The sequence below is a fragment of the Bos mutus genome, chromosome 10, assembly GCF_027580195.1.
Source record: "Bos mutus isolate GX-2022 chromosome 10, NWIPB_WYAK_1.1, whole genome shotgun sequence".
NCBI classification, from domain to species: Eukaryota; Metazoa; Chordata; class Mammalia; order Artiodactyla; family Bovidae; genus Bos; species Bos mutus.
Window position 1 is genome coordinate 43,119,909 of NC_091626.1, and position 24,156 is coordinate 43,144,064.

Consider the following 24,156-nt stretch of genomic DNA (forward strand, 5'->3'; position numbering starts at 1 on the left):
CATTGAGTCGGTGATGCTATCTAACCATCTCATCTTCTGCTGCCCACTTCTCCTTTTGCCCTTCAATCTTTCCCAGCATCAGGTCTTTTCCAATGGGTTGGCTTTTTGCATCAGATGGCCAAAATATTGAGCTTCAGCTTCAGCATCAGTTGGAGCCCTATTTTGAATGTATTAAACTAGAGACTTGGGCACGCTCAGATCCTGCACTGCCAAGCATCCTTCATGCTCAGTTGGTTCAACCACACGAAAAGAAAGATCCAAATTCACAGCGAAGTTCCCTTTCATTAACATCTGAGCCAGCACTTCATACTCCCACAGAGAGGGAGGGAGTCTCTGGCTGGATTGGAGAATGTGGCTTCTGCGTAAGGTTTCATTTCTTTGTTCCAAATAGGAGGAGCCTGCACCTCTGGAGGGCGTATAGAATGGAAGAGAGGAGGCACAGAGTCTGCCCCAAGTGGAGAAAGGCTACCACACAAAAGATGCTGGAGATAGGTTCCAACTTGGACAAACACTAAACTTGCCTGTTAACAAACCTCCCCAGCTAATAATGTGGGCTCTAATCTACATATTAACAACTCTTCCCTTGTGGGCAAAGACCTAGGAGTTGTGGGGAGAAGGGAGATATGTCCTTTCCCCATTTTCTCACACTCAAAAATAAATTATGTATAAGGGCCAATTCTCAGGAATGCAAAATTATTTAATATTGGAAAGACTGATGCTGAAGCTGAGGCTCCAATACTTTGGCCATCTGATGCAAAGAGCCAACTCATTAGAAAAGACCCTGATGCTGGGAAAGATTGAAGGCAAAAGGAGAAGGGGATGACAGAGGACTAGACGATTGGATGGCATCACTGACTCAATGGACATGAGTTTGAGCAAACTCCAAGAGATAGTGAAGGACAGGCAAGCCCGGCATGTGGTAGTCCATGGGGTTGCAAAGAGTTGGACAGGATTTAGTACCTGAACAACAACAAATTCACATGTCCACATCCTGTAGAATTGTGAATGCCAATAGTGTGTTAGTTAGTTGCTCAATTGTGTCTGACTCTTTGCAATCCCATGGACTGTAGTCTGCCAGGCTCCTCTGTCCATGGGATGCTCTAGGCAAGTATACTAGAGTGGAATGCCAATACTGCTAAGTCACTTCATTCGTGTCCGACTCTGTGCGACCCCATAGATGGCAGCCTACGAAGCTCCGCCATCCCTGGGATTCTCCAGGCAAGAACACTGGAGTGGGTTGCCATTTCCTTCTCCAATGCATGAAAGTGAAAACTGAAAGTAAAGTCACTCAGTCGCATCTGACTCTTTGTGACCCCATGGACTACAGTCTACCAGGCTCCTCTGTCCATGGGATTTTCCAGGCAAGAGTACTGGAATGCCAATAGAAGCCTGCAATTAAAAGCCTTTATACTCTTGATTCATGTTGAGGTTTGACAGAAAACAACAAAATTCTGTAAAGAAATTATTCTTCAGTAAAAAACTTAAAAAAAAAAAGCTTTTATAGGCTTTGAGGATGGATGTCCAGAAATATTGTGACTTGAAATTTAAGGTCCTATCACAGAAGGAGTTGTTTCTATAGTTAGGAGGACAAATATTTTGGTTGGAAAGGAGATAAACTTGGATCAAATTAAGGGAGAGTCCTAGTATTATGCGGAGAATGTTATTGTCCTAAATATAAGATGAAAACATTGAAATTTATTAAAGGAAAGAGAAAGAGACTAGAAGGAATGTAAAAGAAAAATATGTTGAAATGTAATGACAGATAACCTGAGAATTTCTCAGCTAGACCTTCAGAAAGTTATGGGTGAAAACATACTATCCATTGGCTGTCATTCATTCAACAATATTTATTGGGTATCTATTTTTGTGCCAGGTACTGGCAGGTGTTGAGGACAAAACAGGGTGGGATAGACACTGTTCCTTCAAGATAGGGATGGCATACATTAACCAAAAAATCATGCAAATATCTAATTGTAAACTGTGAGCAGTGCTGTGATATGAAAGAAGAGGGCTTAAAAACAGCCTGTAGCAGAGTAAACCAGTTTAGTCTGGGAGTGGAGGAAAGCTTCCCTTACATGGAGTATTTGCACTGTGTATCTTAATCTGCATTTTCCCAAACGCAGACCCTAAGACAAGGGTTTGGGCACAAGTGACTTATTTAAGAATGAATGAAAATTTCATGGACCGGAGCCTGGCAGGCTACAGTCTCGGGGGTCACAAAGAGTCGGACATGACTTAGCGACTGAGCACGCACGCACAACTTAAGAGTGAACGAGTAGGTTAAGGAAGGACAACTTTTCCATTAAAAAAGGAAGGAAGGGCCAGGAAAATATGGTGTGACAGGAGGCAAGGGAAATGTTGCAAGGAGAAAGTGATCGCCAATGTTAAGAACTGCCAATAAATCAAGATGAGGGTTAAAAATGCCTTTTGTGTTTAGTGACATGGAGGTAATTCTAACATGAGCCACTTCAGTGAAGTAAGGAGGCAGGCACAAGAATGAGATGGGTTCAGTAGTAAGAGAGTAATAAGGAAAGGAAGACAAAATGTTCTGACTGGAGACAGTGAGCAGAGGACAGCCATTTAAGCCATCGTTGTAAGGAGTTCAATTTTATTCTGAGCACAATGGAAAGTTGTTGATATTTCTAAGGGTAAATCTTGTGATTTACATATTTAGAGGATCACTCTAGGTACTCTGTAGGAAATGGACTGGAGAGGGGAAGAGTGGAGAGACCACTCAGGAGGCTCTTGAATAAATAACCCAACTCAGAATAAATAACCCAACCTGTGGCCAGCCCCGGGATGGTGATGGTGAAGTTGTAGAGAAGTGAATGAATTCAGGATCTATTTTACAGACGGACTTAGCATGTACTTAGTGGAGTGGTGGTGAAGGAATGTGGGAAACCCAGCTTTTAGGCTCAGCAAATGGATGAATGATGGTGTCATTTACTGAGATGGGAAACACTGGAGCGGGAACAGATATTGAAGGAAAGTCAGTGTCAATTGCACACATTAGTGTGAAATATTTTTTATGCATGAATCTCTAAGTCTGGAGCTCCAAGGACAGATCTGGGCTAGAGACATGGAATCATCAGCATAGAGACAACATTTTAAGTCTCAAAGTAGAAGAAAGTAGGCTAGAGAGAGAATGCATATAGAAAAGAAAAGAGGTCCCAGGTTGAATTTAGGGCTTGGCTAGAGGCTAAGGAGCCAGCAAGGGAGACTGAAAAAAGAAGACAGAAAGGTAGAACAAAAATAAGGAGATGGTGATTTCCAGAGTCCAAGAGGAGCAAGAAATTAGAAAGAGAGCAGACAGCATCTAATGTTGCTGAAAGTTTGAGAAGATGGAAAAGGCACTGCATGTTTTGCAACAGAGAAGTCATGAGTGTCAGTGGAGAGGTGATCACAGAGACTAATTTGAGGGTGAATTAAAAAGTAATTTAGACTCGAGGAAATAGATATGTTGCACATAAGTATCTCATATAAGTGGTTTTGTGTTCAAGGAGACCATAGCAGGATGGGTAGTGGAGGGATATACGTCATCAAGAATGACCTTCTTCTTTCTTTAAGTGCAAAATGGTAGAGGCATCCCAGGCGGCACAAGTGGTAAAGAACCCACCTACCAGTGCAGGAGACACAAGAGACAGGGGTTCAATCCCTGGGTTGGGAAGATCCCCTGGAGTAGGAAATGGCAGCCCACTCCAGTATTCTTGCCTGGAGAATCCTATGGATAGAGGAGCCTGGCATGCTACAGTCCATAAGGTTGAAAAGAGTCCGACAAGACTGAGCAACCAAGCACAAAGCACAGCACAGAGTCTGTCTATATGGTGATGGCAATGATTTGAAGCAAGCGGAGAATTAGATGAAGCAGGAAAAATTGCTGATGCAGGAATAGTGTGGATATCTCCAAGAGCACAGTCCTAAAAAAATAATGGGATCCCAAAATGAAGAGTTTATATTTTCATAGATGCATTTTTTTTCCATTTGCTCACTAATTTCATAATGAAATTTATGTTGAATTTAATTCAACGGGGAGAAAAGATTTGCAGTGACACCTCCCAGGCACCAGGTGGTGATGTTCAGCTGTGGTCAATTCTTTGTCACCTGAGTACCTGTTTAGGAGCAAGTGGATGAAAACACTTTTGTCCTTCCAAGTTGAACTGAGTTGGCCTCAGGGCAACAGGAATTGTGGGTGACTTTCTGGTTTGGCTCTTTTAGTGGAATTGCAACTCCTAGTTTGGGAAGAATAGAGGGTTTATGCATTTGAAGAGGGCATTGTGATACAAAGCACAAAGGGAGGGATCCTTCCTCCGAATAGGGGTTGGGAGTCAGCAATTTACCTGCCACTAAAAACAGGGAGGAACTGGCTAGAGTAAATAACACTGAAAATCAGGGAGGAGCCTAGTGTGTTCATTAACAGGGAAACACTTAACAAGTGGGAGTTTTTGCTGTGTTGCAGGAATTGACTGAAGAAGGCAGCTGTGGGGGTTGACCTCTTGACCTGTAGACTTCCAGTGACTTACACGTGACAGCTATACTGTCCCCAGGCCAGCTGAGCCCCTGCAGCATCTCTGGAGCAGGAAAGTTGGCATCTGTGCTGCCACCACTGGTTTTCCTTACAGGCCTCTGAATTTCTGTCCTTGTCCTACTGAAATAATCTCTTAATCACATCCTTCCTTTCTTACATCCTGGCCCCAATCTGACCTCCTGGGAGGGCGTCCATCTGAATAGCACAGTAACTCAGCCAGCCCCACCCTCTTCTTGACTAATATAGACATTATTTATTTAAATAAGTTTATGCACCAATTTGCTGTGTCCTGCCATGCGCTTCCACTCTTACAAGGTGGTTAGAACCTTCCAATAAACCAGTTTTATCCTTGCAAGTTTGTGAGTCTGTATTCTGTCTTGGCAAGGGCTGCTCCTATTCCCCCTGAAGCTTTGGTACAATCCCAGATAATCCCAGAGGTAATTTGGTTTCGTTATTAAGCAACCAGTTCCCTCTTATGTCCTCCAAGGTCTTTATGAATGCTCAGGCCCCCTTTGTTTTGAAAAAGCATCTCTGCTCCTGTGGCACCCCCAAATTACCATCCTATTTCTTGCTTTCCTTTTATTGATAAACTTCCCTTTCTTTAGCTGTCTGAACCCTGTCTTCAGTGGGTTAGCTGGAAAGTGATCTCTCCAAGGTGAGCAATGATTCTCACCAGCCTCATCTTCTTTTGGCACTCTATTCTCCTGGACTTCTCGGCATCATTTGATACTGCTGACCACCCTTCCTTCTTGGAATGGCTTCTTTCTTTGTTTTGGTTGGCATGACACTGGACTAACGATTCTTTTCCTTACTCCGATCCTTTCTTCTCTGTTGCCTTGGACGTCTCTTCTTCTTGCTTCCATCCTTGGAGAGCAGTTCCCCAAGGGTCAGTTTCATTTGCGAAGTTGAGACACCCATGAAGGCTTGCCTCAGTGTTAATGATTTTTCTCTGTGTGATCTGATCCTCACAAGATTACTAGGCTTGTTTATCTAATTGTCCTCCAAGTGTTTCCACTGGGATGTACAGTTCTCACCTCAAGTTCAATATTTCTTAAAAAAAAAAAAAAAAGCTTCACATTTCCCTTGGTCCCTGAAATCAGCTCCTCCCAATTTTTCTTTTCCAGTTCAGTAACTCCACTGTTTTTTCTGGTCACCCAATGGTAAAAACTTTGAAGCATTTATGATCTTCTGTTTTCAAACCTGTTTTAAATCCTCTTCTTCCAAGTACCAACCATGTCATTTAGAACAAATTAGACAACCAGATAATCAGTTTGGCTATCAGTTAACTCACATTAAATAAGGATAATAATAAAAACTCAAGGTTATTGTGAGGTACATGTAAAGTGTCCTGCACAGCAGCACTTAGAACATCAAAAATGCACAAAAACTTTTGACATACTGAATTCCCTCCATCTCTCACCCCCTATTACTTACCTTACCAGCCCAAGACTTTCTCTTGCATCTAAGTAATAAGCAAGCAAACTTCTGGACTTTAGTCTCTTGTTCTTCCATCATGCATATTTTTCTTGGATTAATCTCATTTGAACATTGCTTTCATGATGTTACTATTGTGAGCCAGTTTTTTAACGGCTCCCCATTCTCTTTCTCAGATTCCAGACTCACTAGTCAGCCTCACTGCATGCTCACTCTTCCCCAGGGCAACTCTGCGGCATTTCTTCCTTTCTTCTCTCTGGCTGGTGATCATGCCAGGCTCTCTTCTGCCTCATGATTTCACATACCACCCCTCTGGATAGACCTAACTCCATCTACTATTTCAGATCTGTTTAGGTTTATCTTCAGAACACGTTCCCATGACTGTCTTGATGACTTTTTTCAGAGGCTAGGTTATCACAAATCTTCAAAGTGGGTCTGTACTTCACAATTTAGTCATTACAGTAATAGAATTGTTATCGCTTCTGATTTTTTAATGTCATTTTAAAATAATTTATTTTCTTTTTGGTCGTGCTGGGCCTTTGTCGCTGCGCACTTTTCTCTCGTTACGGCAAGCACGGGTTGCTCTCTAGCTGTGGTGCAGGGGCTGCTCACTGCGGTGGCTCTCAGGGACGCAGGCTTCAGTAGTTGTGGCGAATGGGCTCAGTAGTTGCAGTTCCTGGGCTCTAGAGCACAAGCTCAAAAGTTGCAGCTTACTTAGTTGATCTAAGGCATGAGGGATCTTCCCTGATCAGGGATTGAACCTCTGTCTCCTGCACTGGTGGGTGGATTCTTTACCACTGAGCCACCAGAGAGGCCCCTCCCCTTTAATTTTTTAATGAATCACTACGAAATACTTCTATATGAATATTAATAATAGTCAAAAGGTAGAAATAATCCAAATGTCCTTCATTTATCACTTGAAAGACATTTGGTTGTTTCTATCTTTTGGTTATTATTAATGTAGCTGGATCGTAAAGAAGGCAGAGCACCAAAGAATTGATGCCTTCAAACTATGGCGCTGGAGAAGACACCTGAGAGTCCCTTGGACAGCAAGGAGATCAAACCAATCTTAAGGGAAATCAACCCTGGATACTCGTTGAAAGGACGGACACTGAAGCTGAAACTCCAGTATTATGTTCATCTGATGCAAACAGCTGACTCATTGGAAAAGTCCCTGATGCTGGGAAAGATTGAGGAGAAGAGGTCATCAGAGGATGAGATGGCTGGATGGCATCACTGATGCAATGGACATAAGCTTGGGCAAACTTCAGGAAATGGTGGTGAACAGAGAGAACTGGCGTGCTGCACAGTCCATGGGGTCGCAAAGAGTCGGACAGGACTGGGCGACTGAACAAAAACAACAATCTTTGTATACAAGTATTTGTGTGGACATATGTTTCCAATTCTCCTGGGTATATATCTAGGAGCAGAACTGCTAGGTTATATGGGAATTCCATATTTAACTTTCTACGGAACTACCAGATCATTTTTCAAAACAGCTGACCATTTTGCACTCCCACCAGCAATGCGTGAGGGTTGTAGTTTCTCCACATCTTAGCCAATACTTGTTACTGTCATCTTTTTTATTATATCATTTTAGTGGATGGAAAGTGTTATCACATTGCAGTTTTGATTAGCATTTCCCTGATGCCTAATAATGTTGAGCATCTTATTAGGTGCTTTTCGCTTATTTGTAAATCTTCTTTGAAGAACTGTCTACTCAGATCATTTGCCCATTCTAAACTTAATTACTTGGCTGTGTCAGGTCTTAGTTACCACCCTTAGGATCTTTGTGGTGTCACATGGGATCTCTCGTTGCATCTTTTGCTGTGGCACACAGGCTCTAGCTGTGGCTCGTGGGCTCAGTAGTAGGAGCATATGGCCTAAGTTGCTCCGCAGCACATGAGACCTTAGTTTCCTGACCAGGGATGAACTCAGGCACCCCCTCCAGTGGAAGCACAGAGTCCTAACCATTGAACCATCAGAGAATTCCCTCTTTTCACATTTTTAAAATGAGATTAAAAAAAAATTTTTTTTTATATTGGAGTATACCTGATTTACAATGCTGTGATAGTTTCAGGTGGGCAGAAAAGGGACCAATCATAGATATACGTATATCCATTCTCCCTGAAATTCCCCTCCCATCTAGACTGCCACAAAACATTGAGCAGAGTTCCCTGTGTTATACAGTAGGTCCTTACTGGTTTTCCATTTTAAATAAAGCAGTGTGTGTGTATTGATGACAAACTCTCTACCTAACCCTTCCCTGCCTCTTTTCACATTTTTGTTACTGTCCTTTGAAATACTGGCATTTTTGATTTTGATAAAACCCAACTTAGTTTTCCTTTCATTGTTTTTGCTTTGATGTCCTGTTTAAGAAGGCATTATTTAATCTATGGTGACAAAGGTTTACTCCTATGTTTTCTTCTAAGAATTTTACAGTTTAAATATTATATTTAGGTCTATGATCCTTTTTCAGTTAATTTTTGTAAATGGTATAAGGTCTAATTTAACTCTTTATGCATATGGATAGCCTTTCTGGTGTTTTAAATATTCCACTATTAGAAAAATGTTCCTTAAGAGCTCGTGACATGTGTTATACATCTACAGACATGTCTCAGGGCCCTGCACTGCGCTAAGCACACAGCTAGCCACCGTGTTTGTGTGTGTGTGTGAACAGTTCATATTTCTGTCAGAGGCAGAACACTTCACAAGATGATGTGATGTTCAAAAACTGTTTCCTAAGGATCAACCAGCATGATTTTCTACCAAACAGCTTTCTGTAATCTAGAGCGGTAAATACAAGAGTGTATTTCTTTCCCCTTGAAGTAGAGATTTCAATGTTATCTCAGAGGCTTTCTTTAGGTCTGTGTCAAAACAGCCCCACCCTGAAGCAAGTCTTCCTTGTTGCTCATTTTGCCAGACTTTTCCTTGCTGTCCACCTTGAATAACACTTATATCAAAAAAGTGGCCCCCTCAACCTTCCTTCCCATTAGTAGTTCACACTCCATGCCCCTTGATTTCTACCTCCTTAGTAGCTTTCACAGGGAGCTCCATTTTTGGTAATCCCTGAGACAAACAGAGAATTCTGCTCACCTGGTATTTGACAGGAATAATTCATTACATTTCATCTTGCTGGCCTCAAATGGTATTTTTAAGTGCATTTTAAAATACTTCTACACATTCCTGCTCACACAAACCTTCCCTTATGTTCTTCTATCCCCCAATCTCCCTATAGTTCAAACTCAGTGGTTATATTTGCTACGAACCTTTTAAGACTGTAAAGCACAGTTTAAGTGGGCTCAGAGAAAAAGCTGAAGTCAACCTGTGGACTACCAAGCCGGAGGGCTGCGTTTGACGGCAGATCTGTGAGGTATCATTTGGTCTAAACCTAAGCCCAGTGCTTGGTACCTTATTTGGATATTGCTGCTTTCAATGCTTGAGCTGTTCTTCCAAACACTGGAGTTCTCGGCTACTTTTCAGTATGATGTAAGTACCACAAGTATTGCATTGTCTTAGAGGTTCTAGTGGGGCATTTCAGATGAGATTCCACATCTGAACACACTGGGAAACGTTAGGTGGAAGTAAACATTTAAGAAATGTATTTGAAGGTCTCACTCAATTATTGAGAAAAAAAAAAACCCCAGTTTCAGAGATTCAAGTCTGACTCCTCTTTAATCTTCAAAGCAAGCAACAGCTTGAAACACTCAAAAAGAGGGCCTACAGGGACCAGCTGCACCCAACTCAGCCTAACTATTCCTCTAATAGTTCTTTTAGGGGGTCACTGCCTACCCTGTGCTTCCAGTTGGCTCGAACACCAACTGCTGATTATCTGAAGCTAGTAAAGTCGCTTGTAAAGCTATAATTAAGCTGTTTCAGTGCTAAGAAACGGGACTGATATTTGCAATATTAACACCCGGCTCCCAGCTCCCCATCCTAATGCAGGAAACATTCACTTAAGTCAGCAGCTGTCATAGGAGTAGGCATTGCGGTGGGAGGCTGTTCAGAAAGTAACTCACTGGAGAGTTCGAAAAAGAGAACTAGAATGTGGAAACTGAGCATTCAAAGAGTTTCTGAAACACAACAGTTGGCTTAGACAAATTTGCCTGAAAGAAAGGGAATATTCAGAAAGGACGTGGATATTTTTGGTTCTACAAAGGCATGTTTAAGAAGTCATAGTCATTCAGAGCTTGCTGGAGCACTTGCACAATTTGTTGAGGTACAATTCTCAGCCTCATTCCTGGCTCCATTTTAAGTCTCTAATTCTCCACTTCCCACCTTTTTTCCTTGTTGTTTTGTGCCCTTTATAATGTATGCTATCTCATAGTTTGTGCATCATTATATATTGCCATAAATCTTTGGAGGATAAGGTGTAGAAATAAGCACATACATTTCCAAGCCAGGATTTCCCCCCAGAATGAAATATCTCCATGGGGCAGACATAGTGTTTCCTAGCCTTTTGAGTCGATTTGCTCCTAGCATGTCTTTCATTTTCTTTGTGCCAAGGTATTTGTAAATTTGTGGGCAAGACAAAGAACTTGAGGTCCCTGCTCTCAAAGAACTCATGTCTTATTTGGGGGTATTTCAAAACACAACAGGAAACCCCTGAAGGTCCTGTCCATGTGTCCAGCAGCTGCTCTATTAGTTGTGTCTATCACTGTGAAGGTAATGGCATGCCCAGAGAAACTGAGATGCTGGATGTAATTAAAGGTGGTGACGGACAAGTCCTGAATGCAAAGCTCTGGAATTTTTAGAGAATCAAAAATAGAGAGGCAAAAAAACCTCCCTTGATTTTAACACCCAGAGAGCTTGTTAACATTTTGGTGTATTTCCTTTCGCTCTTTTTTCTCTTAATAATTAGAACTAGATACGCTTGTGATTTTTTACAGTTGCATGTACAGTTCTGTACAGTTTTTTTTTTTACCCTAACAAGTTACTCTCTATTTTATTAAAAACATTTTCCTATTATACTTGCAACACCACAATTTACATAAACATCGCCTCCTCTCTGGACGTTCATACTGTTTGTAAGTGAACTATTTAGAACCTCCATGAGAAGAAATGATTGGAGAGTGGAGAGCCTACAGACTCCGAGGCATCAATTTCTCCATGATGACTAGCTGAAAATGCTGTAGTGGTTTTCCCTATTTTTGGTGCCAAACCTCTGGGATCTGACTAAACTTCGCTGCTTTTCTTTTACTCCTTTATGGGTCCCACCCCTTTCTTGAGGCCTCTAACCTCGTTTCCCAATAGTGTTGCTGAACACAGGATTATTTGCCTAGGGTGGGGGTGGGGGTGTCCTCTTTGAAGAGTCTGACACAGTTCAAGAAGACTTGGAGGCTTTTAAAACCGGGGGTCTTTTATGGGATCTGGGATATCTTATCTGCGTCTTCCTGACCTAAATTCGTCGAGCCCTCTATTTGCCAGCGAGGCAGTTTTCCAGTAGCCGTTTTTGACTGGAGCCCTCTGGATTGAGTGCGATAGTAAAAGGGGGAAGTGGAAGTGAAGTGGGAAGCTGGAGGACCGTTCTCCATCACTGGTCAGTCTCAACAGGTAACATTCTTTAGTTCCTCCCGTACCTGCTGGCACCGGTTCAGAGCTATTAAAATTCCTTCAAGGTGTGGCTGAGGGTGGGGTAGAGTGATGTCCAGCCATCTAAATAACTTAGTAGACTGGGATTGCTAAAATGCAAATAAAAATACACAAATACGTACACAGAGTCGAAAAGGCTGGAGAAAAGAGTTTCCGAATAAATCTCACTGTCCTGATCCTCGCCCCCGCCCCGCGCCCCGCAACTACAGCATCGTGGACCTAAATGACTCACTTTTGGTTGCAGCTTCCGAATGGGTTAAGAGCGCAAGTAAACTCTTGGGAGTCCGGTAGGAGTTGCTGATTGTGCCGGACATTGCTTGCAAAGCAATTTTGCGGTTCACCTCTCTCCGCTTTTTCTCATTCTTTTGTTGGAGGTTCGCGGAGTTGGCTTGGGCATTTACTTTTTTTTTAAGTTTTTACGTCCCCAATCCCCTGTCTCCAGCTCCCGGAGTGCGGCACTTCTCACCGCCCCGAGACTTTTGGGCTCGCTCCAGCCGTGGGGAGGGGGCGGGGGGACTTTGTTCCCCGAAAACGACCTTGCCCTGGGAATTTCCTGTGGCCATTTCTCACGGACCAGCCCCCTCCTCCGGCTGGAAGCACCGACACCCACCGCTGCATGCCCTCCCGGAGCCAGAGACGCGAGCGTGGAAGGGAACGCCTGGCTCCCTCCCGCACCCGGGTGGGAGGCAGCCGCGCTCCCCGGGCTCCCCCTCCTCAGGTCCCGCCGCCGAGAGCCCGGATGTTGGATTCAATCCCTACGCCGGGTCCTTCATTTCCATAAAAGGGCAGCGACTCGGCGGGGCCGAGATTGCTGCCGCCGCGGGCGCCCCCGCCTCCCCCGCACGGCTCGCCTCCCCGCCGCGCGCCACCCCTCCCCAACCCGGGAGTTCGCGCAGCCTCGGCCCCGAGAGCGGCGGCGGGGGGACGGCGGGGGAGGGGCGAGGCGGCCGGACCCGCGGAGGGCGGCTCGGCGGGGCGGGGAGGAGGGAGCTGGTCTCGGACTGAGGGGGCGGGGAGAGAGGGGTGGAGCGCGGAGGGAGAGGCGAGGGGCAGCGACGGCTGGACTCCATTAGTCGCTCGGGCCAGGACGCCGCGTTTCGCCGGCAGAGGAGGGGACCCGACACCACCGCCGCTGCCGGGCAAGCCCCCGCTCCGCGCCCGTTGCTGCTCCAGTCCGGGCCGGGAGCGCAAGAAGCGCTCGGTGAGGGGCCGGGCCCGGCAGGGACTGAGGGGAAGCGCGGGCGGGGAGGAGGACCGTGGAGCCCGCGGACGGCCTCTCCCGGGCCTGGGTGCGGCCGGCAGGCGGGCAGGTGAAGCCCGCCGCGGTCCGCTAGGCGAGGGCCGCTAGGCTGGGGCCGCGCGGGGGGCGGCGCCGTGTCCGCCGAGGACCGCCGCGGGGCGGGAGCCGGGGTGACCGCGGGAAGGGGCGCGGGGCGTAGAGTCCTGCCGGCAGCTGGCCTCCCCGCCGGCTCTCCAGAATTCGTGCGGAAACCCTTGCGTCCTCTCACCCGCGGCTGACTGTGCGAGTTCGGTGGGATTTGCTTTCCTTTGGGAGAGTGACGCTGACGAGAGCCATTTCCTCCGTGCTCGCAGGAAGGAGCCATGGCTCTGGACGGGATAAGGATGCCAGATGGCTGCTATGCGGATGGGACGTGGGAACTGAGCGTTCATGTGACGGACCTGAACCGCGATGTCACCCTGAGAGTGACTGGGGAGGTGCACATTGGAGGCGTCATGCTCAAATTGGTGGAAAAACTCGGTGAGTAGCATCCCGGCCGCGTCAAAGTAACGACTTCTCAGGCTGGGCGCGCGGGTGGGGAGGGGGGGAACTTTAAGGCGGGAGGAGGGGTGGGTTTTGGAAGTCTTGCTTGGCATCCCGCAAATGCTTTTGTTTTTCCTAGTGTAAGATTCCGTTAATATTTAAACAAATAGGCTTTCCCCCTTTGCCTCTTTTTTGTATTGTTACTCTTTGAAATTTTAATAATTTGGTGACTTCAGTCTCCTAACTAGTACTCTTAATTGCGTAGGAAATAGAAAAAACTTAATTCTTAAAGGAAGTGAGAAGAGTGCGCAAATGAAGGTTGAGAGGGTTATATTACAGGGTTTGTGGTTATCGGTTCCTTACCTTCAGTGTACCTGAATGTTGGTGACGTTTGACATTGAGGATGATGCAAAATCTATATAAAATTAAATTCTGTTGAAAAATGTTCAACTTCTGGCGTTAATATGAAAGTTGTGTAGCTGTGCTACTACGTGATGGAGTATATTTAAATGTTCCAGTCATCCACGGTTAGAAGGGGTGGGGCAATATTTGACTGTCTGTAATAGTCCGTGCTTTTAAGTTATTTCGAGCGTTGGATTTATGTAAATAACAAGCTAGTGAAAGAATTTTGTTTTAAAAAGCAGATATTATTGACTGGAGATTGGCAATACTTGATTGGGTACAAATATATTGATTTAATACTGTTAAGTTGATTAATTTTAACACTGACTCAGTCATACTAGCATATCCAACAATGTGAAGTGTAAGAAAATTTTCAGTACACATTTGTGATGGATGAAACCATTTTCAGCTGGGAGAATCAACTAAAACTATTCAATAGATGTTTTTATTACAAGAGAAATGCTCGGAGGACTGTTCTGAGTTTTAATGTGTCATTTGTTTGTAGTACAAGTTCTGATAAGTGTGTGGCATTATCTCTCTGGGCTTTGTATGTGTGTCTTTTTAAAACATAGCATTCCTTCTTCAGGCCACTCTGGAAAAAGAAAAATGGTTATTTATCAGAAAATGTATTTCTTGCCAAGGATTAGTGTATACCTTCCATATAAACTTACCGAAATTGTGCCCCCAGTATAAGACAGCATTCATTTAGGTGGAACTTTTTTGGATCAGTGCAGGGAGTTTAATTATTGAAGGACCATAAAGAAGCTCCTTAGAGGGTAGCCTCCTTAGGAATGTGCGTTGTTTGGCTCTCTGAGACATAGTCCAGGAGGGAGCCCCCCTGCTTTGTAGCCCTTTCAAAAGGAGATTCTGCTGTGTTTACCTACATAACTGTTAGTTATCATTGTTCTTACCTGATTTGACTAAGTCAGTCACTGTGCAAAATATTTGAGTCTTTTTTGTCCAGCACTAGTAAGGGATTGTTTAAGGAAGAAAATATCAAATATAATTGTTTGTATTTCCTTTGTTTTCAAAGGGAGTAAGCATTTGCTTCAGAGATTGCTTTGTATATGACAAATGGGCCTCATTAATACACTGGTTTCAAAAAGAGATATTATTGTGAAAAGGAGCTGTTGAAGGTGACTGAGACAACTTGTAGTTCTTGAAAGCCAGGCTTTATCTAATGAATAAATAATGACTATGTTGCATTGATTGGAGCTGTTTATTGTAGAATCACAGGCATAAATAGAAATACAGAGAATAAACTATTTGCAGACAGAACTGATGTTAATTTGCAGTGACTATAATGTTAATCTTTTAATGTTGATATATTTTAAATTTTTTTATGCAGTGACAAGAAACCCAGTAAGGTAGGAAATGTGTACATGAAAGCTTTACATCTTTCTTGAACTGAACAATATTGATCCTCTTAGATTTTGATTTTCAAGTAGAAAATGTTCTTTAGCGTAATTCTGACTTTCCCCTTTGGTAAAAGTAGGGCTTAATGAATTTTTGCTCCTGGTTTTAGGATTAGATATTTTGAATGGCAAGCTATTTTGTTACCTATTGGCAAGTAAATAGAGGAGAAATTCTGGACAGCATTTTGACTTAGAAATCAGGCTCGTCAAATTAGAAAAGAACTTTTTAGTTCTTCAGAGTTGCCTAAAACTGGAATGGCCTACCTTCTGAAGCCCTAAGTTGTGTTACTGAAGGTATTGGGCAGACTGGTTAGTTACTTGTCAACAGCCGAAGTAGATCAAAGAAGCTTGCAGAGTTTAGATGAAAAGAGGTGGAGGTCATGGCACAGATCAGATGGTACAGGATCTCATGTCTGAGGGGGTTGTAAAGCAGGGATGCACAATTAGCAGAACCAGGCTGCTCTGCACTCAGAGCAGCTATGGTACCGAAGAGCAACTTTGACCTGTTTTCAAACTCCACATGCCTGTTTGATACCCTTTTTATTTTCATCATTGTGTGTATGAATGAATACCAGAGCATTATGTTTTAAGGCTGTCTTGCATATAATCAGTGATAACAGTTATTTCTCTGGGATTGGTAGATTTTATGATGACTCCTTCCTTCAACATTGTGTTAAAATTTTGTGTGTATGTACACACATGAAATTTTCTGCGAAGAGTCTTAGCTTTCATTAGGTTTTCGAAGAGGTCTATGATCAAACAACGATTTGGCCCTTGAAAGTCAGCCTTATTTTGAAGGTACAGTGTTCATCTCAGACTCAGGCAGTTTAATGAAGCAAGCTAAAAAAGTAAATAATGCTTCCAGCAACATCTTTATATTTAGAATTTTATAAAGAACTTGTGTGCTTCAGGTAAGATCATTCAACCGTGATTCTTAGATTTATGACTTTAATTCAAAGATCTACTTGATGCCTTTTAAATTTTAGTACACAAGACATTTGTTATTCTGCGCAGATCTTTTAAAAGAAGATAGAGTATACACCATGAAAAAGTGGGCTTTCGGGAATTAAATCCTGATGTCACAGAAACTTCTTCCATCTGTGACTTTAGGTTGATACTAGACAAGTAATCTCCATATCAAGTTTCCCAATGTTTATACCCCATTCTGAAAATGAAAAGTTATTACACTTGATTTTTTTAATCCAGATTGAAAGCTTTAAATAAAAATTTTTAAAACTTTTTGTACTTTTTGTTGAAAACAATTTTCAAAGCTAATAGATTTTTTTTTTTAAGAAAAGAGTTAAAATATAAAATATCAAGGTTAAGGATTATAAAAATAAGACACCAGAGAATAAAATTATAAAAATAGTTGTGTTTAAAAATAAATGTTGCAGGTAAGGAGGAGGCTCAGTTTTATGGGATTCCCTGATGTTCCTTTGGAGATCACCAAGAAGTATTAAAACTGTTCTACTCTGTAGAATTCAGAGCTTAGTAAGTATTGAGGATTCAAAATGCCAAAAGATGCTTTGTTTCACTGCATAGCAAAAGGCTACTGTTTCTGGATGTAGCCTTTGGAAAGAAGTCATCCTCACTTTATCATGTATCATGTTCTTGCTATAATAATAGAATACATTTATGTTGGAGTTGTGTGTTAGGATTAAGTTAAACTGTGATTTTAGCACACATGATGACCCACCCCCCAAAGCTTTTGGTTCAGATTACCTTAAAAATCCCTTAAAGTGATAAGTGATCATGAAGTATGGTTTCCATTCATTCATTCCATCTCATAGAATTATAAAATAGCTATTTTTTCCTTCAGAAATTCCAAAAATAAATTTCTTTAGTTGGACCACAGATGAAGAAATTGGCTTGCATTCGGGGCTTTGTTACACAAAAATACTTTAAATACTAGGATCAGAGCTTGGCAAGATACACATAGGGAGAAACGCTTATGTTACTGGACAGCTCCCTTACACTCCTGCTTAGGGCTCCTTGGGGAGGGTGTGCTTATTTAGTGAAATGGTGTCTATGTCGTTGAAATCCTCAGTTTTTTTCCTCTGAGGGCTTAGGATTGAATTCATGGAAGTGAAATGTCAGCATGATGCAGCGTCAGTGCATTCATAGTGGACTATATCAAGATAAAATTTCTGAAAATCTTTTGAAGTGGGGTGGGAGAAGCACTTAATGGTGAAATCATGTATATTAGAATAAGTTGAATTTTAGTTAAATATGTACTTAGAGCAAGTTTACTCAGTAATTAGAGTACTCTTAATGATCCATTGGAACTGGACATTGAATTTTATCTGTTTCTCAGCACATCTGAAGCTCTTTAAAAATAAAGGACACTATGTGAATTTTACTAAAATTCTCATAGCATGTAATAAAGTTCAAGCTATTCTTTGGATACATTATGGGTTGTTTGCTGCTGTGTTTTATACCCAGTTTTTAAAAAGTCAACAAATACTGTTTGATTCCAAGTAGAGTTAACTTATATTTATAGAGGCACTAAAAAGAATGTATCTTTTTTATTCCGTTTGTTAGAAAAGATAGTGTTGGAAATGCCTATTAGCTATTAAAAACAGAAAATTTGAAGTTTTGTCTTTTATCTTCAACTCTTTATTTTTTGTAATTTCAAACTTATAAGTTCAAGAATGATAATTGAATACTATAGTCTTCATTTAGATCATCTGTTAGCATTTTTCATTTGATTTCTCTGTGCACATACACACACACTTTTGGGAACCATTTGAGGGAGTTACACACATCATAACCCTTCATCTCTAAGTACTTAAAATATGTGTCACCTAAGAACAAGGACTTTCTCTTTCATATTACATTACAGTTATCAAGTTCAGGAAATTAAACATTGATTTGATACTGTTGTCTAACATGCATCCAGATTCATATTTGGCAGTTGTTCCAGTATTAGCCTTTGTTTTTTCCATCCAAGATCTCATTCTACATTTAGCTGTCAGTAAATTGCCTTCTTTACTTAGTCTCCTTTAATATACACAATGGCTACCAAGTTTAGAACCATAAGAGATTATGTAATATGTGGCTTATTAATATTACATTGAGATATATGTAAAGTAATAGTACCTGTTTCCAGATACTTCACAGCCATCCTATGGCATAGTTCCTTAGCATTTGTCTTTTCAAGACATTGTTTTACCTTTTTTTCAACAATAAAATTGTTTATCAGTGTGAATTTCACTTCAGAATGATTGTAGGTTCTTCTTCATACACCTTTATCAGTAAAGCTTAGTTTTCTTCTTAGCTTACTATTGGATAAGGTATACAATATTTTTACACATCATTGGGTATAGGTTTCCATCGTGTTAGTTGTCTTTAGGCTAGTAGACGCTAATAGATACACAGAATAATAAATAATATTCTGGCTCTGCCATGTATTGGCTTGTGTGATCTTGGACAACTAATCTAATCTTCTGAGTGAGTTTTGACATCTGTAAAATTCCAATTTAAAAAAACTTTCTCGTAGGTCTTGGTGAGAAAAGAGATAATACATGTGAAAATGCATTATATGGACTATTTGTGCTACACAGATAAGAGTGGCCATTTTCTCAGTGGCATTGAGAGTCCCTGAATATCCTGAAGTGGAGGCAGGGGTCAGGGAGGAACTCCTTTTAAAAGGAGTTCAGATGTAATCTAGACTGTTTAAAAGGTTCCAGCTTTAATCGTGGAGAATTACACCACTCAGAAGGAGCCTAGTTTGGGACTGCTTTGTGCTCTCAACTCCCAACAGCAAGGAAAATAGCTATCATTCCACCCTTTCGCTCACTTCCAAGCATACGTGCCTCTGTAATGTAGCAAAGAGCTATTTAACTACTGTTTTCATGAGATTTCTGAAATGGAGTGGACCAGTAAGTGGACAATGGTATTCCAGAGATTTGAAAAATTTATAACCATGAAGGCTTCAGTAGTGTTTTTTATTCAGTTGTAACAAAGGAATGATATACCATTGTGTCTTGGCATGTGAAAACATTGAGCCCATTTAGAAATTAATGGAAATGGTTTAAGAAAAAAGCTAATATATGCAATATTTTTATTTAGATAATTATCTTACTGAAATAATTTAAAAATTGTGCTGATGCCATAATATATTACAAAATGGTATATTTGCCCAGTGTGAGGTAAACAGATACTCTAAAAAAATATTTTAAGATAACTTTTTGAGATATAATATTCTGCACTCATGTTTGTGGTTACAAAGTCATATCTACCATAATTCTTTTGTAACAAATTTTTGCATGATTACTGCATTTTTTGCTCGTTAATTTTTCTTAAAATCAGGCTTACTGAGGTATAATTTACATACAATAAAATTCATACTTTTTAGTATACTGTGCTGAGTTTTAGCAAATGCATGCAGTCATAAAACAACCACAGTCAAGACACAGAACTTTTCCAGCACCCCAAAAACTTGTCTCTGTGTTTCTTTATAATGAGCCCACCCCTTCAACTCCAGCTCCTGAAAAACCACTGGATGTCTTTTCCAGAATGTCATATAAATGGAGCTTTAAGGGTGGTTTCTTTCACTCTGGTGGCTCAGCTGTAAAGAATCCCCCTGCAATGCAGGAGACATGGGTTTGATCCCTGGGTTGGGAAGATCTCTTGGAGAAGAAAATGGCAACTCACTCCAGTGTTCTTGCCTGGGAAATTCATGGATTGAGGAGCCTGGCGCGGGCTACATACAGAACATGAGGTCACAAAAGAATTGGACACAGTTTAGCAACTAGTACATTTTAGTAGTAAAAGTGAAGTCGCTCAGTCGTGTCCGACTCTTTGTGACCCCATGGACTGTAGCCTATCAGGCTCCTCAGTCCATGGAATTTTCCAGGCAAGAGTACTGGAGTGGGTTGCCATTTCCTTCTCCACGGGATCTTCCCAACCCAGGGATCAAACCCGGGTCTCCTGCATTCTGGCAGACACTTTACTGTCTGAGCCACCAGGGAAGCTCTTTACATTTTAGTAGTACATTTTATTTAAAAATAATTGTTAGCGTAATACATTTTAGATTCTTGTATATGAGTAGTTGTTTTTATTGTCCAGTTGTAGTTCTTTGTATGAGTATGTACCACAGTTTGTCTATCTACCAGTTGTTTGCAGTCTTTTGAGAGTACCACTGTTTTTTCTCGTTTGCAGAGATTTTATGAGAGTTAACAATTGTTCCAAGTCCTCCAGTAGCATTTGGTATTGTCAGGGTTTTGGTTTTATTTTTGTTTAATTTTATTCAGTCTAATAAAGTATGTAATGATATCTTACTATGATTGTAAGTCACACTTCCCTAATGGCTATGATGGGAAGCTTTTTACAGGCTTATATGCCATCTGTATATCTTAGTAAACTGTCTTCATATCGTTTGCTTATTTTTTTAATTGTTTTATTTGTTTTCTTGTTGAGTTTTAAGATTACTTAATATATGCCAGATACAAGTACTTTATCAGATAGGTATTTTAAAGTATTTTCTCCCAGTCTGTGGCTTGTCTTTTTATTTTCTTAACAGTATCTTTCAAAGAGCAAAATTTTTAAATTTTGAGGAAGTCCAATTTTATCAAGTTTTTTCTGGATTGAACTTTTAAAAAATTGTCTTCCACAAGGGAATTGGCTTAGTCAAAGCTTGAAACTTTTTGCCCTATAAGTTGTGTAACTTCTGTTTATTTTTGTATGTTGAAAGGAGAAATATATGAAGTATAGTAGTGATAATGTATCAGAAAGGAAATAATTGCATCATATCAATTTGAAATAATGTAATTACAACTTTTATTTGGTAAAATCTGAGCTATAAAATAATAGGCCAGTGAAAACTAATTTACCATCAATCCATTAGAAAACCTAGATATTTTAGAACTTTAGTCATAAAAATAGATCTGTAATAAAGCATCATTGAATAATTAAAATTTTAGGGTTTAATGTTATAAAAAGAATTAAGTCTGGATTATAATCCTGACCATGCTACTTAATAGCTTTGTGATTTTTAAAAATTTTTTAAGTCAGAGTTTTCATGTTAAGGGTCTCAGTTTCCTTATCTGTACAATACAGATAAAGACAGAAGCCTTCGTTTATGTTTGTTACCTTGTCTTTTAGTGTTATTGGAAGTCTTTGAAAATTGTTCTTCAAATATAATATCCTCTAAACAGTATCGTTGTGTATAAAGGGTCATTATTTGAATCCTTCATTCTTTGCTTTTTGTCTGCCTTCCTTCATTGAGACTATTACACTATTTATTCATAGTGACTCAGAGTTATGTGTAAAATGTTGAAAATTTTATTTTCTGATACTTTTTCTGTTTCAATAATTCTGCTCAGTGAATTAGTGTTCTTAAGAGAAGATGATAAGCAATAAATGGTTGAAATGGGAAGTTTACATTTAGATTTCCCTTCCTTTCATGATTCAGTCTGCAGACTCGATTATTTATTATTTAGTTATAAAGACCATCCAGTTTCAGTGGGTAGCCCTTATACAGTGTTGAAGGTAACAGAGCTGGTAAACTTCAGCCCACAGGAGGTGACGTTTGCTTTGGAATCTGTAGTGAATCTTTTCTCAGATATTTACCTATCTTATTTTTATATTATGCTGTAACTAAAAGCTACATGAGGTATCTTAAAGATCAATTTTAAAGCATCAGTGTGATGATGGTTTTGATATCTTTTCTTAATGGAGCATTCAAGGTTATGAATAAAACAGCAGTGACGTGCTAGCATTATTGATTGCAGATGAAGATGTCTGTTGGATAAGTGCCTCCCAGTTTATTGTTCCTTAATGAGGTTCCTGAATTTCATAACCTTTGAAGTTAAAAATAACTTGAAAAATGCGGACAGTTGCTGTATCAGTTTAAGCTTTTATGCAAGGTGTTGATGCAGTCTGTTGCTGTGATAGAATGCCCTTGTTGTGGAGCATAGCCTGTGGGAAGGCCTCCTGTGTCACAATCCTGATTTTGCAGCCCTGTGGTGTGTGACCTAACCTGTCTGTGCCTGTGGTTGCTCATCTTGAAAATGGGAATAATAACAATGTCTTTATCCTAGGATTATTAGAAGGACTCAGTTAGTTAATATATGTGAAGTATTTTAGAATAGCCTCTGTAAATGGAGCTATGTTGATGAAGTGTAGCTATGTAAAATGTTCCCTTTTACTGAGCTAGAGAAATAATATAAAAGATTGGGAATGTGTCATTTATAAAGGTGAGCCAAATAGTACTGATTCATTCTCTACCATATTAGGAATATATTTTAACATTATTGTGCTTACCTTTATCACTATGGGGTTTCCCTAGTGGCTAAGACTTTAAAGAATCTGCCTGTAATGCAGGAGATCTGTGTTCCATCCCTGGGTCAGGAGGATCCCTTGGAGAAGGGTATACTGACTACCCACTTCAGTATTCTTGCCTGGATATGACAAAGATGGTTTAGAAGCAGTAGATTTTATATTCCAATATATACAAAATTATAGATAAACCATGCTTAAATGGAGGCTATTCCAATTTAGTATTCTGGTTTAAGCAAATGCCTTTTTTAAAAGGTGAACTTTGTCAGTGTTTAAGGACTTAAGTCCAAGATGTGGCCACTTAGAGTTATATATGACCTTGGCATATTGTTTTAACCTCTCCTGATTATTAATCTCACTTAACCTTTGTTTACTTCCCTGCTTCTTAGAGTTAATATAAGAACTAAGTATGATGTAAAAAGTATTGGGATGACCAAAAAGTTTGTTCAGGTCTTTTTCATGAGATGGTACGAAAAAACCTGAATGAATATTGGCCACCCACCCCAATATTAACAGAATCTCTGGTAATAAGTAGAATGCCTATATTAAGAACTCAAAAAAAATGTTACCCTCAGTTATCCTTCAAATACTATGTAAACCTAGTTTTGAATTGTGGGTTGAAGTAGCCTGGTTTATTTTCATTGTATTTATGTAGTACTTAACCAAAACCCCTTCTTATTTTCTTGCTTTTGTAAGTTTTGTTTAATGGCTCTGAACTCTGGAATACGTTCCCTGAGCTAAACTGCTTGGGTGGGAATACTGGCTTTACTCCCTATAAGCTTTGTGACCCTGGGTCAAGTTATTTAGCTTTGCGGTGGCTTAGTCTCCTATAAGTAAAATGAGGGTAATAGTATATTTACTTCATATAAGTTGTGAGGATTAAATGAATACATATGTGTAAAGTACACAGTGGTGTATAGTGAGTACTGTTAGGGGGTGGTGGTTGTTCAGTCAGTTGCTCAGTCTTGTCTAGCTCTTTGTGACCCCATGGACTGAAGCATGTCAGGCTTCTCTGTCCTTCAGAGTGACTGTGGTTATTTTATTGAGGATCCTAATGGATGGCTAGGATATCTCACTACTAAATATTTTCTCGGATGAATTTGGGGAATAAATGCCTTAAAAGAACTTAGACCAGGAAAGAGGGACTTTAGAACAAAAGGAGACATTCACGTGTAAATATTCCTACCCAAAGATAAGTACATGCATTTTTTGTTTCAGTAGGTTAGAGAGGCTTATAACATGTGGCATTTGTGAGGATCAAAGAGATGGTGAACTTGACCCATCAGTAGTAGCAGCAAGCAAGCATTTATGGAGGGCCAAGCCATGAAATTAAAAGACGCTTACTCCTTGGAAGAAAAGTTATGACCAACCTAGATAGCATATTGAAAAGCAGAGACATTACTTTGCTAACAAAGGTCCGTCTAGTCAAGGCTATGGTTTTTCCAGTGATCGTGTATGGATGTGAGAGTTAGACTATGAAGAAAGCTGAGCGCCAAAGAATTGATGCTTTTGAACTGTGGTGTTGGAGAAGACTGGAGAGTCCCTTGGACTGCAAGGAGATCCAACCAGTCCATTCTGAAGGAGATCAGCCCTGGGATTTCTTTGGAAGGAATGATGCTAAAGCTGAAACTCCAGTACTTCGGCCACCTCATGCGAAGAGTTGACTCATTGGAAAAGACTCTGATGCTGGGAGGGATTGGGGGCAGGAGGAGAAGGGAATGACAGAGAATGAGATGGCTGGATGG

General features: G+C 40.7%; 2 protein-coding genes across 7 annotated transcripts in view; one reads left to right on the forward strand and one right to left on the reverse strand.

Annotated features, from left to right (window-relative positions):
- LOC138989569 (uncharacterized) overlaps nt 1-13,155 on the reverse strand; it is a 61,782-nt gene extending 48,627 nt beyond the window's left edge. The window contains exon 1 of the mRNA XM_070378557.1: nt 11,784-13,155. Within this exon, the coding sequence (XP_070234658.1) occupies nt 12,307-13,155 (849 nt within the window). The 3' untranslated portion in view covers nt 11,784-12,306. The remainder of the gene's footprint in view (nt 1-11,783) is intronic.
- Nucleotides 12,597-24,156, forward strand: part of FERMT2 (FERM domain containing kindlin 2) — a 75,744-nt gene continuing 64,184 nt past the window's right edge. For 4 of the 6 annotated variants that reach the window (XM_070377839.1, XM_070377838.1, XM_070377840.1 and 1 more), the window contains exons 1-2: nt 12,598-12,752; nt 13,145-13,310. In XM_070377839.1, coding sequence (XP_070233940.1) covers nt 13,154-13,310 — 157 coding nt within the window. In that variant the 5' untranslated portion in view covers nt 12,598-12,752; nt 13,145-13,153. Of the gene's footprint in view, nt 12,753-13,144; nt 13,311-24,156 lie in introns of all 6 variants that reach the window. The other 2 variants (XM_070377835.1, XM_070377837.1) reach the window with 1 other exon arrangement.